The 16,187-nt window shown below is 37.8% G+C and overlaps 3 protein-coding genes across 8 annotated transcripts; 1 reads left to right on the plus strand and 2 right to left on the minus strand.

The window, feature by feature from the left end:
- Positions 1-216: 216 nt before the first annotated feature.
- LOC131313181 (uncharacterized) lies at positions 217-3,937 on the minus strand. 4 transcript variants are annotated; one of them, XM_058341343.1, is made up of 8 exons: positions 3,816-3,937; positions 2,864-2,965; positions 2,599-2,712; positions 2,216-2,494; positions 1,945-2,058; positions 1,705-1,777; positions 1,533-1,596; positions 217-518 (listed from the first exon to the last, which is right to left on the minus strand). In XM_058341343.1, the coding sequence occupies exons 2-7, from the start codon at positions 2,924-2,926 to the stop codon at positions 1,559-1,561; spliced, it is 681 nt and encodes a 226-aa protein (XP_058197326.1). In that variant the 5' UTR covers positions 2,927-2,965; positions 3,816-3,937; the 3' UTR covers positions 217-518; positions 1,533-1,558. The 4 variants fall into 4 exon arrangements, with proteins under 4 accessions (XP_058197326.1, XP_058197328.1, XP_058197329.1 ...); XM_058341345.1 differs by having other exon boundaries at positions 2,864-2,943; positions 3,816-3,889; XM_058341346.1 differs by having other exon boundaries at positions 2,864-2,940; positions 3,816-3,864.
- A 1,325-nt stretch (positions 3,938-5,262) lies between these two features.
- Positions 5,263-7,765, plus strand: LOC131313182 (uncharacterized). 3 transcript variants are annotated; one of them, XM_058341347.1, is made up of 3 exons: positions 5,263-5,412; positions 5,889-6,072; positions 7,260-7,765. In XM_058341347.1, the coding sequence occupies exons 2-3, from the start codon at positions 5,904-5,906 to the stop codon at positions 7,643-7,645; spliced, it is 555 nt and encodes a 184-aa protein (XP_058197330.1). In that variant the 5' UTR covers positions 5,263-5,412; positions 5,889-5,903; the 3' UTR covers positions 7,646-7,765. The 3 variants fall into 3 exon arrangements, with proteins under 3 accessions (XP_058197330.1, XP_058197331.1, XP_058197332.1); XM_058341348.1 differs by having other exon boundaries at positions 5,336-5,416; XM_058341349.1 differs by lacking the exon at positions 5,263-5,412 and adding an exon at positions 5,672-5,702.
- A 3,069-nt stretch (positions 7,766-10,834) lies between these two features.
- LOC131312340 (serine/threonine-protein kinase STY13-like) lies at positions 10,835-14,865 on the minus strand. The gene is made up of 6 exons (XM_058340041.1): positions 13,793-14,865; positions 12,991-13,112; positions 12,354-12,559; positions 12,107-12,281; positions 11,807-11,941; positions 10,835-11,197 (listed from the first exon to the last, which is right to left on the minus strand). The coding sequence occupies exons 1-6, from the start codon at positions 14,115-14,117 to the stop codon at positions 10,991-10,993; spliced, it is 1,170 nt and encodes a 389-aa protein (XP_058196024.1). The 5' UTR covers positions 14,118-14,865; the 3' UTR covers positions 10,835-10,990.
- Between the last annotated feature and the right edge of the window lie 1,322 nt (positions 14,866-16,187).

Genomic DNA, 16,187 nt, shown 5'->3' on the forward strand with positions numbered 1-16,187 from the left:
AGTGGTTAATTTCTTTTTGAGTAACGGTGTTACAATGAAAAAAGCAGCACACCGTGAATTACAGAAGTCCAATCTCATCCGGCCTTTCGATACCGGCCCCCTATTAGGAGAGCATTGAAAGACAGAGACACAAATGCGATAGAACTCAGGTAAAATATACTGTAGCATAACAACATCTCACACGCGATCACATGAGAACTATATAACTTTAGGAAATTTGAAGAGGAGAATAGGGACGGGGAACCATAACGATTAAAATGAGAATAGAGAAAATCATCAAGATACACAAGTGAGTGAATCGTATGATAGGCCGAGGAAAACTAGGATTACAACCATAAGGCACAACAGTTTCAACAATCTGGTCTTCAACAAAGTACTCAAAATCATCTCGTTACCCATGGAGCATAGATTCACACCACCCTACCAGCTGTACTGACTTTCTTTTGCCCTTTTCCATAGCCTTCATCTTTCATAAGCAGCATTGCAGCACTACTCCTACGGGCTACGAATAAGCATATCTACAGCAAGTAGCATATGACAATAACCATGTCAGAGCATAAAAATAAATCCAATAACTTCTTCAAGACTTTCACCTTTTACTTTGAAGAGAAAAATGTACACGACCCACGACATGCACCGGAAAGAGTAAATTTCCAACAGCGATGGATGACTTTAACAAGGAACAACCAAATTAAAATTTACAGGTATTCTTTAGCCGAAAAAAGGAAAAAGAAAAAGCCCATTACCCTTACTGTACCCTGTATCCACAAATGTAAAAAGGGCTAAACATGTGAGACTGTAGATAGGTGGAGATTGTAAAACTGTCCTTAGACTCAAAAATTGATTTTGCACTAAACATCTGCTTGTCAGGAGCCTACTTGCCATAACTCCCTAATCCAAGCGATCCGTGGTATTGCCTCACCTGATAAAGGTAAACAACATTAATCCCTCAAGCATGTTGAAATTAATTCCCAGTTCAAGATCGCCGAAGAGATATATCCTGCTTGAGCACAAGTAGATTTGCAGTTTGGAAATCCCACAAAATATGAAGTGAGACGATACTTCTAGTAAGATAATTTTGTCTTATTCTGAAACTGGAGCCAACCCATCCAGCATATCAAGATATTGTTATCTAACCCAGGATAAGACCTTTCCAATGTCGTTGTACAAGATCTCACCACAAATCACATTTATACAGCAAAATCATAATTTGACCCTACCACTACACATACCCCACCAGTTTGACTCCCAACAATCACTACGCAATTCAAATAGCCTATTCCTTTGACAAAGATGGAGAACATGGAAAATGTTTGAGAAACCTATCTAGATTCACTAGGACATAATGCTTATAACTTGATATGAATTCAAAGATTAAGGATGGACATTTTACTAAACACGCTAGTCAGTGCCACTGTGTAATACAGTTGACAACTTATATACGTGTGTGAAATATAGGGGCAGGCAGGGTACAGAATTTGTTCGTAAGTCGTACTCTTTCATTAGTCGGTCTACAAAAACATCTCACTTACCTTACTGCGGACAGAATCGTTGAAGGTCACCCAACCATGGTGCGCTTTCTACCTCTTTGGCGGACTGTAAGAAGTAGTGAGTCGGTAAGAAAAGAAGGAAATAAAACTAGCCATATTTAGAAAGAACAATGCAATAAAACAGATCCAAAAATATGCGAGGGAGAATTTGCACCTTCAGCTAGTTTGTTTAGGGTGGATGACCACTGTTTTGAAGACTTCCTATATCCAGCAAGAATCCGATCCATCTACAGAAGTGTATAACAATATAACATAAGCAAGATGAAGAGAACACCACCAGTTAGAAATCTGGAAACTCTTGCTTCTTTCCTAAGTCTCGCAAACATAAAACTTCCAAAGCAGGGGAAAATCATATGGAAAACAAGCAGAAGGAACAAGTATCCCTTTGGCTTACCACATTCCCACATGAAGAATGCATAGAGAGCAAAGCTCGTTCAAGTACATACAAATCAACTGCTTTATCTTCCGGAAGAGTTGAAGTGAAGCTCAAGCCAAAGTCAATGAGAACCTGAAAGAAGACAGATGTGGCTGAGAACAGACTGGTAATAAATAGTTAAATACTGAATTGTGGCTTCGGGGGAGAGGGATACAGGTAAATAAAAACTTAGCTAAATAAGTAAAGCAAAGTGGAGTGGAAAAGTAGGACGCTATGAAATATGACCCACCAGCTGATTGGTATTATCCCTGATCAACATGTTTGATGTGGTCAAGTCACCATGAATTTGGCCACCATCATGTAGTTTGCCAATTGCATCACCAATCTGCACTACAATGTCATCCATTCGTTCTCCCACAACACCATTTGATCCAAAGTCGAGGAAGACGTCCTTTACAGAGGGACCCTCCACATACTCGAAAGTTAGGGTATGTAGGATGGGGTCAACAGCATAAAGCACTGGAGTACAAACTCCAAGGCGTCTAGCTTTAGTCGTACATCTAGCCTCCTGCTTCACAAAACCAATTAGGAAAGTTAAAGAAGCATTGAGGACCAGACCATTACCTCTTAAAGATGAAAAGACAGCCAATAAAATCCCTTCAAAAGACTTACAGCATTTAGGCGTTTGATGGTAAGCTTTGAATCCAAAGTTGGATGTCTATACTTCTTTGAGAAGCGTTCCTTAACAATGGACCTCCTTCCCACAAAGGTTGACTCAAAAACCCGCTGGAAAAGGCAAGCAACAAAATAGCAGTTGAGCACATTAATTTGCTAGAAACTGCATAACCAAGCAACTAGATTAATGTGTGTTAAACAGCTGGGCAACATCTAGTTGACGTTGAAAGCCCTTAAAAGAAAAGGGAAAAAGTGAACTTACAGCTTCAGCACCTTGCTTCAGCAAAACTAAGGAGCCATCTTTTCCATCTGCATTGATCTCCATAATGAAGAGAGGTACTACTGGAGTAGGTTTAACTTATAACTGTGATAGCCAATACTACAAACAGAATTAAAATGTGAGAGAAAGGACTAACAAGCAGATACATAGGGACACTAATGTCATCCATATCATCTCATTACAAAGTAAAAGAAACAAAACATTCAAAATTCAAAAGGCTCTTCGACCCGCAAGGAGGAAACCAGCCTCTGCCTCATTGCCATTAATCGAAGGCTAGAATCTAGATAAGAATGCCAAACCATGACCACGTCCCATTACCATCATACCTCCACAACGTAAAAAGCAGAAGGTTTTTAATACCTGTTTCACGAACACTAAGAACCTGGATAAGACCGCAGGTTATTGAGAAGAACCCAATAAGGTTCCAGTGCTCCTCAAAGGAAATGCTCTTTTTTGTCCAATCTCACGTTTTATGAACAAAAAGATAACTAATTTCGTTGGAAAAGATGATAATTCTACTAGTTTTAAATGCAGTGGGAATAATTACACACAGTAAATGATAGCTTAACCCGAGTGTTTTTTTTTTCTTTTGATAGGCACAATTAATTCCATTCATCCCGATAGCTTTAACCTGAGTTACAGCTTAGCTAAACAATCCTTCATTTTTTTCCCTTTCCCAACTGCCTATTGAGTTCATTTACAAGCATCAAGCTACATATAGTACTGAAATCATCAGCACACGCACATACAAACATCTTTTTCATCACCATGGTAACTATTAACAACTCATCCACATTTAAAACTTGTTTCAAATAACTAGAATCAACAAGTGAATAAACCAAGAAAAAACACATAAAGCTACATTTACGTCGATCTACGGAACGTGAAAACGAAAAACAAGACAAGAGAGAGCGAGATTAGATTCGACGGGAACCTTGTGGGAACAACGCGTTGCGGCGGCGCCCGGACGGAAACACACCAAGCGTCGACGGGGCTTCCGATGAAATAACCACGAACCTAAGTCAATTTGGGGTTTTTATGGCCTTGAAAGTTTAAAAACCCAATTAAACGGCGTCGTAGAAAGAAACCCACCGTATGCATAGATGAGGCTAAATTTCACTTTTATCCCCTCAAGTATCCGATTTCTTTCTATTTCGTCTTTAATCCATCGATTCATCGTATTGAGTCCTTAAATTATCAGAATTGATATCCACTCAGCCTAAATTTGGATTCCCGGTCCGAGCGACGACAACTGTTCTGTCACTGGGGTAGAGATTGAGGCTCATTATTTTCATTCGATCTAGTTGTTACTTGGAAGTTGGAACATTTTGCCTCCAACTATGAAGTGCATTTATCTGGTGCATAGATGGACAAGATGTAGGAAAGATTTTATTTTTTTTCTTTTATAATATGGTTAAGAACATTGTTCATTAATTTTAGAAAAACAACCAACGGAACATTATCCCTTGAAAAATATAGTTTTCTATTTATTTATCAATATTTGTTTATAATTGAAAAATTAATTTTTTTGATATCTTAAAAAAGAGTGGGTCAGTTAAATCGGAAAAAAAATCCTTGTAGACCGATGAATGCGATCCGTTTCGGTTAAGATTGCGGAGGTAGTGTCGCAAGTCCCTTCCAAAATATCTCTTTGAAATCGATAACGCATCGAACCCTTTGTTTGGATGAAGTTATAAGCCTCAGAACGAATGTTTTTGATGGGACTTAGTAGCGGTCGTTTAGGCTTTGTCCCTGTAGGAGTGTTTAGAGTTTGTCCCAACTGGCTGCACTTCCTTTAGTTGGAATCCCCCCCCCCCCTCCCTCTTTTCTTCTTAATACAGTAAAATGTAATTTTTGCCGATAAAAAAACAATGATGGGAAATCCACAATTGGACTAGGTGGATATCAGTTTGAATAGTTCAAAGACTCATTCATATAGGTTTACTCGAGAGATTAAAGACGGGTTGAAGGGGATAAAAGTACTCCACAATTTATCCCATAGAGAGACAATTGCCTTCGCCTATCATCTCCAATCCATCCAAAATACAGGATGGATGTAACACATTGAGAGGAGATTTTGTAATTTATTCCATTTTTTTTTTCACTATTTGTATTTTTTGGAAGAATCTTTGAGGGACCCATCGTCATTTTTAGAGTTTTGGAGGAATTTTGTACTCCAAATTTACTTTTTATCCTCCATTTTTAGAGGACCAAATTTACTTTTAGAGGACCAAACTCTAAAAAAGACGGTGGGTCCCTCAAAAATTCTCCCAAAAATTACAAAAAGTGAAGAAAAAAGAGAATAAATTATAAAATCTTTCCTCAATATGTCACATCCATCCTCTATTTTAGAGAAATAGAAGTGGATTGGAGATGCTCTTAGCCCGACCCAAACCCGGAATTATCCCTGTCGCAGCATCGCTTCAACTCTGTGTGCAAAATTGCAAGCCCTAAAAAATAAGGCTAAAACCCTTTCGACTCCGTTGATTGCAATTGGGAAGCGGTTGGAGCAGACGATAGATCTCAATTCGGTGAGTATTCTCTCTCTAATGTTCTTCTGCTTCAATTCCTGGTTATAAGGGTCGCCTGGTCTAGCCAATACGCTGATTTTGCTGGATACTGATAGAGCTGATTAACGAACCAAAAAGATCTAGTTTGTCACATCAGATAAGATTTTTAACATGAACAAACCAAGCTTGATCATCTTCTTGAAGCTCGTGAAGCTTTCGAATCAAGCTTGAACGAACTACTACTGCTCCGATCGTTAGACTTACGATGTTTAAGAAACTCAAGCTACTCGAGAAGGGCTCGATTAAAACTGGTTTGAGTTCCGTTTGTCTCGTGAACGAGCCAAACAAAGCTCTTTTATGGTTTCGAACTAAACTTCAACAATCGAGCTATTCGACTCGTTCAGTTCGTTTATTCGGCATAGATACCGAAGGTATATGTTTATGTCATCATTATGAGGTTCTAAATCTTGGCACCTTGTTGTTTATATTTGCCTCAGAGTCATCGCCATACCATGAAAAGGCCAATGCCATGGGCATGGAGTGATGGCGAGGATGACTCATCATCTGATGATTCTTCAACCTTGGATACAGACAAAGAAGCCAATGATGGGTCTAACAAGAAAAACAACACGAAGATTAGCGGTACCCCTAGTCAACCCTCCAAAGGGAAAGCATCTCGAGGTTAGATGGTATATATTGTACGGTCTTTGGTGATGCTTGATTAAGGATGAACTTTGCCTTTCGTTCTATGTAAGATTGGAACATTAAAAGAAGAGTTCTATCTTGTCTTATAATGAACTTGTAATGTTATTTAGAGTTTTCGTCATGTTTTTTTAGATATGCGCGGTTCATTTGTTCTTGATTGAGTTAGTGATTATAATTTCTGTAACTGCTCAAGGACGACCTTGTCGAAATAACTTTTCGTATATCCTTACTTGGTTCAGTAGTTTAAGAAGTTCAGAAACAAGATGAACCTTTGAGATCTCATCTGACGGGTTTCATGGAGAGGGGTCTACAAGGACCAAATGTGATTATATTGTGATAAAGTGCAGACAACAAATTATAAAATTGGAGTGGAGAAGCAGATTCAAAATTTCAAATTCCCAAAAGGCTGCTTTGCTGGATTTTTCCTTTTTAGCTGGAACATGCCTTTTTATTTTCAACTTATCATAGTTGTGAATTTTTGCTATTGTTGTTTGTGGGGATTTAGATCTGACTTTGTGCTTGGAAGTTGTACTACTACATGGGGAAAAGCTTGTTACTCAATGCACATCCTATCACCTGAAGTTTTAACAGTTCCATTCATCTTTCACTTATGGTGCCAACCAAATGAATTGGAAGTCATTTTGCTTATGGAATTCTGTATTTTGTCCTCCACCAAATAGAATGAAGGAATATTGGTTACTTGCTAATCACTCTACACACTGTTTATCGAATAGTGTTTGGTACAATATATCCTTATGGATGATTCCCAGCTTCTTGAGGCTTAAGTTGAGCTGACTTTAGTTTTTTTCATGTGTAACGTTTTAAATTTTGTGGATAACAATACTAAAGAGAAATCGCATTTGGGAGGCAGATCAGGATTGCTTCAAAACGATATGGGATATGAGGGAATATACAGAGATTAGTTGTAAATATATCCGTGTATTGTGTGACTGAACGTATGAATGTTTCATCTACATGAGATAGTTATTACTGGTTGACTTTTAGAGGATGCAATTTTATCATTGCTAGACCAAGAAGGTGTTTTTCCACTGGAATCATGACAGTATAACTTCTATGCTTCTCTGTTGATTTTTGACTTGCTTTGAATCGTCAACTTCTCAATTCTTCTTGCTTTAACCATTGTTTTAGTTGCATTTATGCAGTTGATTCCGGAAAACGAAAAAGCAAGGGTGTAGACTTTGAAGCTTTGAGTCGACATGGCTATAAAGGCGGACCATCTATCTTGGGTGTGCCTCCTCCAAAAGAGGCCAACCAAAATCAAGATTGGTCTTGGTCTACTGGGAAGGAAAGTCGTGCAGCAAATGAGTCGGAAGAAACTTTTGAAGAACGACGAAGAACCAGAGATGCAATTATTGAAGGCGAGAACCTAACCCATGTGCAAACTCAGAAAGACAAAAAGAACACTTCATTTTCACAGAAGGAAAAGAGGAAGAGAGATATTGGCCAGGCTAGTCGCGGAAAGAGTTATGTTGAGGAAGAGAAGAGGTTGCTAAGGGACAGTGGTGTTTATTCTGGTTTTGATTCCTAATACGAGATTGTATCCCTGATGAGTCCTTTGCATTGGCAATATTAATGATACATTTAGGAGGAGAATGTATTGTTGGAATAGTTGTTGATTTTATCGAACACACCACAGCCCTGATCTGAAGAGCATGCACATTCCTCACGCTATTAATCTGACAGCATGCACATGAAAAAGTTTAAGGCGTGTTTGATAACCTAAATTCAACACTTAAAATTGAATTAATTAAGTAATAAGTGATTCAGTAGATTTGATAATCATATTTTACATTACTTAACAAATTAAGTGTCACTTCAAATATAAGCTAAAAAGTTGAAAAAAATTAAGTAGCTTTGAACTACTTAATCATGATTGAATTCTTGTGTAGCTGCATTCAACCACTATATCACCACTACACCCACCACCACCACCATTGCTCAACCACAACCACCACTGCTCCACTACCACTGCTACTTCACCACCACCACCACTCCACCCGCCCCATCACCACTATCACTACTCCACTACCATTACCACTTCGCCACCACTACACTACCTCCACCACCACTCCACCATCACTACCTTCATCGTTAAAAATAATGAGTGATTCGGATCATATTGGTGTTAAAATGAATGATTTGGATCATATTGGTGTTAAAAATAATGAACGATTTGGATCTTATTGGTGTGACTCGAGGTGGGCCTCATAAAAGTGTATGTACAAAATCTATGTGAAAATGTATGTGCAAGTAGCACGGCTGATATGTATACATACATTTAACTTTTCAGCTCAATCTGATACCTATAGATACTTGATCTAATCATTTAACTTTTCATTTGGATTTCAGGATAGTGAAAAGCTAGATGATTGGATCGAGCACCTATAGGTATCGGATTGAGCTGATCTTTCGTGTGGGCTCTTGAAAAATTGTTCTACATTTAATGAACAGCTCGAATAATTTGTATGGGACCCGTAATGAGCCCCACAAAAAATCTGTGCGCAACCTGTGTCAATTTTGTCTGTGTACTTATTGATGTACATATTCATAATCAATCACCTTGTTCCACACCGTCTACAGTACTGTCACAAAGTTCATTTACAAACATGGAAAGGGATGCAGCTACATACTGTAGTTATTTTTTGATAACTCAGTTGTTCAGGTCAGTATACGCGCACCTCAATAAATTGCTCAATCTCACCGCCTACTTGCGGGGAGCCCAATTAAATATTGGAACAAAGCCGTACAAACTGGGCCCAAACTAAGGAGTTGACGTTTCGAACCTAAAACCTTATGAAGAAGCAAACTCCTAAATTCTAAGTTTTGACCATCAAGCCAACCTCTCGGGGTTATGCAGCTACATAGTTATGTGTAGACAATAGTAGGCTTTGAGATTACGGCTCAAATTTTTTTAACTAAAAAAGAGAGACTTTTAGCCCTTTTGTCTAAAAGTCACTTGACTATAAATATCGGCAACTAAGCCTTATTTGTGGGGAAAAAAATGTAATTGGTATTATTACGTGCATGTGCGGATTCTTTAGTTGGGGAGGATTCGAACTCAGTAAGTTGTGTGTAAGTCATGGACTTTGATAATTTGTAGAGTAACGCGTGGATCCAAATGTAATGAAATATTGTTGAACGAATAAAGCATAAAGTTTTCATTTCATCGAATTCGACTTCACTATATACCATACATTGACTACTAGTTACAAGTACAACACAACACTTAAATTCTTCATTAGAGTATACTTCACTATATACCATACATTGGCTACTAGTTACAAGTACAACACAACACTTAAATTCTTCATTAGAGTATCATTACCAGGGTCGCTACTTCCCATTTTTCGTATAGTAGCAAGTAAAAGGGTAAAAAGTCCTTGGAAATCAGGCTTGTTTCTTGGTGGCTAGAGTAACGACTAAAATGAAATTGCTATAGTAACTCGTCTGACTTGACAAGCAACTGTTGAATCGCTTCCAATTTTTATATTATTTCCCAACCCTCACTCCATCGACATCCCTCTCTTGTAATTGCTGTATAACTACTCTCTCTGCCTTGGGGATCAATGAAGAAATGGCGAGGATCTGGTCGGCGGAGTTTGGGCTTGGTCTGTGAGGATCTGAGAAGAGGGAGAGCCAATTCTGGCAGATGCACTTGGAGCGCGAAGAAGGGATTTGGGAGGGAGTCTAAAGAGGATGTCGAGTTTGATGTCGTTTGGTAGATCTTGCCATGGTGCCACTGTTGTTCCTTTACTCCGGTTTTGTTATGTGTCTTCATTTCTTCTTTGTTTGGAATTTCCTATGGGTTTGAATATTGGGTAGATTTGAATATTTAATTGAGAAGAGAGTGAGGGCAAAAAGCCTAATTCTGGATGATTGTGAAAAACTGACTAGCTATAGTAGAAAAGTGGTTTTTGAGAATTAATTTAGTCCAAAATTTGATAAAACTAATAAGATGCAAATAGGAACCAAAAAATGGTGAGTAAATATGTGACTAGCTAGTATCACCTTCGTAATCATTTCATCGAATTAGATTTGACATTCTTTCCTTCTCGAACGGAGTTAAAGAGTGATATCATCCTACATTCACACACATGCGCACAAACTAAACAAAGTAGTGACCTTCCAATCAAGTGTTTTATATCAGTAATGGACGGCTAAGATTACTTTCATCTAATGGTCTATATTATTCTTGTAGAATTCTCCTACAAAATATCTTTTATTTTTCTTATTTTCACTGACATTCTAGAAATCTCAACACAACTATAGCATGTTGTGGAGTCTTCAATAATCTTCTAGAATATTTTGGAATCATCTGCACTCGAGATGTTATTTCGAGTTACCCAACAAACAAGATGAGTTAAATCTTTCTCAACCAAACTTCAACAAGCCTATATAGGTTCTATGACACCTGTGCTAGTCTATGCACAAAAGAAGTCTGTTGCTAAGCATCCGCCATCACAAACACGTACACTGAATCAAATTATGCATGAGTTCAAAGCAACATCACAAACAAGTAAACTAGACAATTGTGTACGGAGACATGCCTTCAGTGATGATTGCCAGATGCAATTCCTATGAAACATGACTTTCTTCTCTAAGGATGCCATCAACTCACTAGATTTTTTCAGCCACAACCTTTGTAAAGGCTATAAGAGCACCATAAAGTATACACTTTCAAGAGAAAGGAGCCCTTTAATTAGGAAGGACCGGGTACTAAACTCAACATATGTGCATTACCAACAATTCGATGAAGTATAAAACCCACCCAAAACAAGCAATATAGCTATAAACTGCTTTATGACAACTTTGTTTGAACATAAAAAAGTAGTAGAATTGAAGAAGGAAGAAAAAGCAGGTGAAAATATGAAAATCATGGACCACGAGTTGCGCTGAAACAAAAGCATCCATTAGCCTGGTCTTCAGGTATCATGCCACCTCCTTTGTTTGTGTCAATCACTTCTAATAGCTTCACAACCTCATCCATCTCTGGGCGTTTTTCTGGGTTTGCATCCCAGCATTTCCTCATAATGTTTGCAATTGAACTTGGGCAACATCTAGGGATTTCTGGACGTAGATTCTATCAAAGAAAAAAGTTACCATTGTCAATATATGAAAGATAATGACGGGATTGAGGAACTAGGAGGTCCAGTAGGATTTAAGGGTGCGTATAAGAAAAAATTACCAACCACCAGTTTACTACTTCATTTTTCTTTCACAGTTGCCCTGTAATATCTCCATACTTGGATGAACTTAATAGTGTTCCTAAAAGGTTTGATGGCTTTCAGTCATGTGTACCCAAAGAAAAGGTATCATACATATACCATCATAGAAACAGGTTTGATTGAGCATTTTCCCAATTTCCCAACTTTTCTTGTTGACTCACAGAATAAAGAACGAATTTCGAGTGCGTATGTGTGTGTCTTAATTGGCCGGGTCATCTCACTCTAACTTCGAAGTAAGCATTTTTGTGTGGTAAAATGATGTGTACGAGGTCCTATAGAGTTTCATGGGTAGTAAGATGGTTTCATGCAAAGCTAAAACGTGGACTCAAATTATTATAGGCACTAAATTTCAAGTTATCCAATTGTGAGTACATCAAACATGTGGAAGAGTCCAAGACTCCAAATAACAGACGAGATTCTTGAAAATTTAAAATTTTCCTACATAATATTAGTAATAGACTAACCTGTTTAACAACTGCAGAAGATACATCGGCAAAGCTCAGATTAGGATAAGGCATGTCACAACAATAGATTTCCCAAAAGCATATGCCGAAACTGTATACATCACATTTCCTATTATAAGGCTTGCCATCGAGGACCTGCAAAAAATTATACCATTAGATGTCTTTCCTTTCGGGGAGAAGAAAACTGAGATGGAGAAAAAGGTGGACATTCACTCAATTGTGGTGCCAAGTGCATCTTGAACAATTTAGCAATCCATAATGAAAATTGATTGAGAGTGGAAGAGTAACAAAGTGTAGTACCTCGGGGGCCATGTATCCAAGGGTACCAGTTTCTCCAGTCATGTCCCTTGGGTTTTGAGCTTCAACTCGAGCAACTCCAAAATCAGCAATTTTCAGAGTTCTACGAGAATCTAACAACATATTTTCACTTTTAACATCACGGTGTACAATCTTCTTTGAGTGAAGATAGCTCAACCTGCGGAAACAAAAGAGAGTCAAAGCATTAACGCTTTGGATCTCAACCAATAATGACAGAAGTTAGCCTCACCCTCTAGAAAGGTCCAAAGCGAGTTGAATCACGACTTTAAAGGCAAGTTTCTTTCTCCAATTCTTGATTAAGTACTTCTTTAGTGTTCCACCTGGAAGGTACTCAACGATAACGGAACAAGCTCTGGTAGGAAGGGAATTAATAGCATCACTTGAGGTGTTGGAAGGAATCTTGAGATTTACTGTTCCCATTGAAGCTCCAATGAACTTTTAAGAGCAAACAAGTAACATAAGTGTCTCAATGAATATAGAAGAAAATACAGACAATCACACAAAGAGATGAAACATATTTCGAAAGGCAAGAAAATGAAAAGCAGTTTGAGACGACCAGTTAATTCCAGTTATCAAGTTTTACAGGAAAAAAAAATTCATTACCAGCTATGCCACTAGCCAACAGAGTCGATAGTATTGTAATCAGGTCATATATGCTAGTCAAAGAGATACCATAACTGAAGTAAATAATTCTACTGTTATTTAATGGGCTGTGTTATTGGGTATTTCAATGTAGAACCAACGCCACCATCAAGCTTGACAGAACCAATGCCACCATCAAGCTTGACAGAACCAATGCCACCATCGAGCTTGACATCTTAGCAAAGAAGAGGAAGAGGAGAAGAAGACGAAAGAAAAACCTTTACCCTAGTGACATTTGGATGGTCAAGCTTTTGCCAAACAGCAACTTCTTGCCGAAACGATGCCCGAAGAGCAGCGGATTCAGCAGCTGTGGAAATACCATCTTCCCCCCAATCCAATACTTTCACTGTAATATTCGAAAGATACAGTAGTGAGGATATATTAACACAAAGAAAAACATGATTACCGAGTAATATTAACCAGACTTCCCAACTTCCAGTTTGGACCAACTAGAAAGGATCAAACAATCTCGTCCTTTAAAGTACTTCAAAGGAAAAGGATTATGTGGGAGGACACATTCTAGATAAATCCTCCAAGTGAAATAAGGAGGGCAATTTCTTTCTCTGTTCTATTTCACTTTCTATGCAGAATATGTATATACAAAGTATCATAGCTGTTCAACCAAGATGCACAAATCAAGTATTGCCTTGACCCATTTCGGAAGATTGATTTCAGTTTGAAACCTCGTTATGCCAAGAACAAATGGTCGTTGAAACTATCAATCCAATACTCTAATTAGGAACTGCCAACCAAAATTCGAGTGATTAAAGAAATTAAGACCACAATGATACCATTCAAAAGACATCGGTTCATTGGGGCAGAAACCGAGATTAAAACAAATGATAACCATTCAAAGGACATCGATGCAGACTGAGCATAAGTGCATAACACAATTCAAACCTAATGATGCATTAAGTAGCTTAATGATACAACATAGCATATAAAGTATCAAATTGGCAATCAACAAAAATGAAATATGTTCTTGTTTCATTGAACAGAATGGAAAAGAGGGCATAGCTGAATAACCTGCAACATCTTGGCCATCGTAAGTACCGCGGTAAACAGTCCCGTATGTCCCGTGAGCTATGACACTTTTTATATCTAGTTTAGCCAAATCAATCTCCCACTCTTCCTTCTTCGTATGAGCTTCCCTATCCCTCGACCAAACCCGACTCAAGTGCTTCTCCAACTGTACATCCCAGCTCTTGAAATCAATCATATCTGCTCTGAAATACATATCTTTGCCGCTGGTACTTCCCACATCCTTTGCCTTCACTCCCACCTCTGTATTAGACTTGCCAAGGCCATTCTCTCCATCATTATTACCTCCCTCAACACTTTTCAAATCCATTTTTGCAGACTAGAATACCAGAAATTACTTCAAACCAATATCTTTTCAAAAGCAGAAAGAAAGAAAAAGGATATCAAAACCAAAATCAGCTTATTTCAGGAAAAGAAGGTTTGAGTGGGAAGGATTAGCAATTTTTTGATTTAGAAATTACCATTGAAAAAATTTCCTTTCTGCTCCATGGTTACGAGCTTCACCATCAAGATTTCAAATTAAACAAATGAAAATCCCTAAAAATGAAAACCCAATTGGAGTAATTGAAGATCAAACCATTTCATGAAATTCTAGCTTTCACGGAAGAGATTTTTCACAACAATAAATAAAGAAACCAACCCACAGAATGAAACCCATCCAAAAAAAATTGACCTGATAACCTGAATTTGTGACTATAAAGGGAAAACAATAAACACGAAATCTTCTCTCCTATTTTTTTACGGGAAGCTAATAGAAATCAAAGAAGAGAGAGAGAGAGAGAGAGAGAGAGAGAGAGAGAGAGAGAACAGAGCGGAAACTTCAAGCTACTCCAAGAGAATCGTGGAGCAGATTACATACGCAAAGGAATCACCACATTTTGAGAGAGAGAGAGAGAGAGAGAGAGAGAGAGAGAGGAGAAAAAAGGGACGGCGCTGGTGTCCTCATATAGGGCTCTCGGACCCCATGCATGGCAACTCTATCTAACCTTTTCGTATTCGGGAAAAAAGAAGTCCTATTTCCACTCCCACAGGGAATTACTAATGTTGTGGCGTTGTTTGTAACGGATTTTACCTGTGTGGTCGAAAATCTTTATATTTGGACCTCCTACTAACAAGTTCTGCTCAAAAGAAGACTAACATATTATTCTCTATGGCTGCAAATGCACCTAAATTTCTGAACTGGGGTCCCTGACTCCTTGCAGTGCAGGGTACTTCGGTTTGGTCCTTTGAGATTTTATTATCACAATCATAATCGTTAGATTTATGGAGATCAAGTTAGTCCTTGCGATATTGGATCAATTTGATTTCTTTGGCAACACTTTGTTTAGTTTTTGAGTTTTGAAATTTTTTTTTAATGTAATGAATGGAAAGAGATAAAAAAAAAATTTATTGAGAATTGTGCAGAGAATAAAAAAAATTTGCAAAACTTGTAAGTGAACAAAGTTAACAAAGTTATTTTCCAGAACTCTGTGAATTAAACGGTCAAATATTAAAGCGATCGACAAAGGAGGGAGAGTAGAGAGAGAAGTTTTTCTTCTAGATCTAGGTTGGGACCCTCTGTCCCTTGGTTTGAGAGATGAGACTCAAAGGGACTAAATGGTCCAGTCTAGTTCATTTTTGGACTCTTCTCAGCTCATTATGATCGTGATCGTTCACTTTACGACCTTATTAAGAACTTGAGGGGAAAATGACGGCCAATAACATGTTTTGATAATTAATACCCGTCAAAGATATTTTCAACATTAATAAATATTCTCAATTTGTCCTTGACGGATATTAATTATCAAAATATGTCCTGGGATGTCATTTTCCCGAAATTGAGACATGCAAAAAATTATGTTGATCAACTATCTTTTGATATGTTTTTCTGACACATTTTTTTAAATTGGTTTTCCTAACACATTTTATTTTGTCTTGAGACAAATTAGCTTCAATCCAGTGTTGCGATTTTTTTTTTCAAAACTATTTCTCAAGATAAATGATCTTTCAAAGTATATCAAACAATATCTAATCAACATAATTTTGGTGTGGCTGACCGCTTTCTAAACAATGAACGGCGTGATCATTGAATGGGCTCAGGAAGGACCTTAAAAGGATTGGACTAGTTGTCCAATCCCTTTGACCAATCCTTTCTTTTATCTCTTCATTTTTGTTTTGCTTGTACCGCTATAAGTTTGAGTACTTCTTAAAAATATGTCCTATCCTATATATACTAATATCGGATCATCTTATCACGTCGAACTCGGTAAAAAATCTTAGTTTCTTAATTATTACGTGCATAATCTTCTTACCCAGCTCAACATGATACAATGATTCGAGACAGGACGGAGGCAAGCTCACATATATAATTGGACTTCACTGCAAAGTCATTAACAATAAC

The sequence above is a fragment of the Rhododendron vialii genome, chromosome 13a (assembly GCF_030253575.1).
Source record: "Rhododendron vialii isolate Sample 1 chromosome 13a, ASM3025357v1".
NCBI lineage: Eukaryota > Viridiplantae > Streptophyta > Magnoliopsida > Ericales > Ericaceae > Rhododendron > Rhododendron vialii.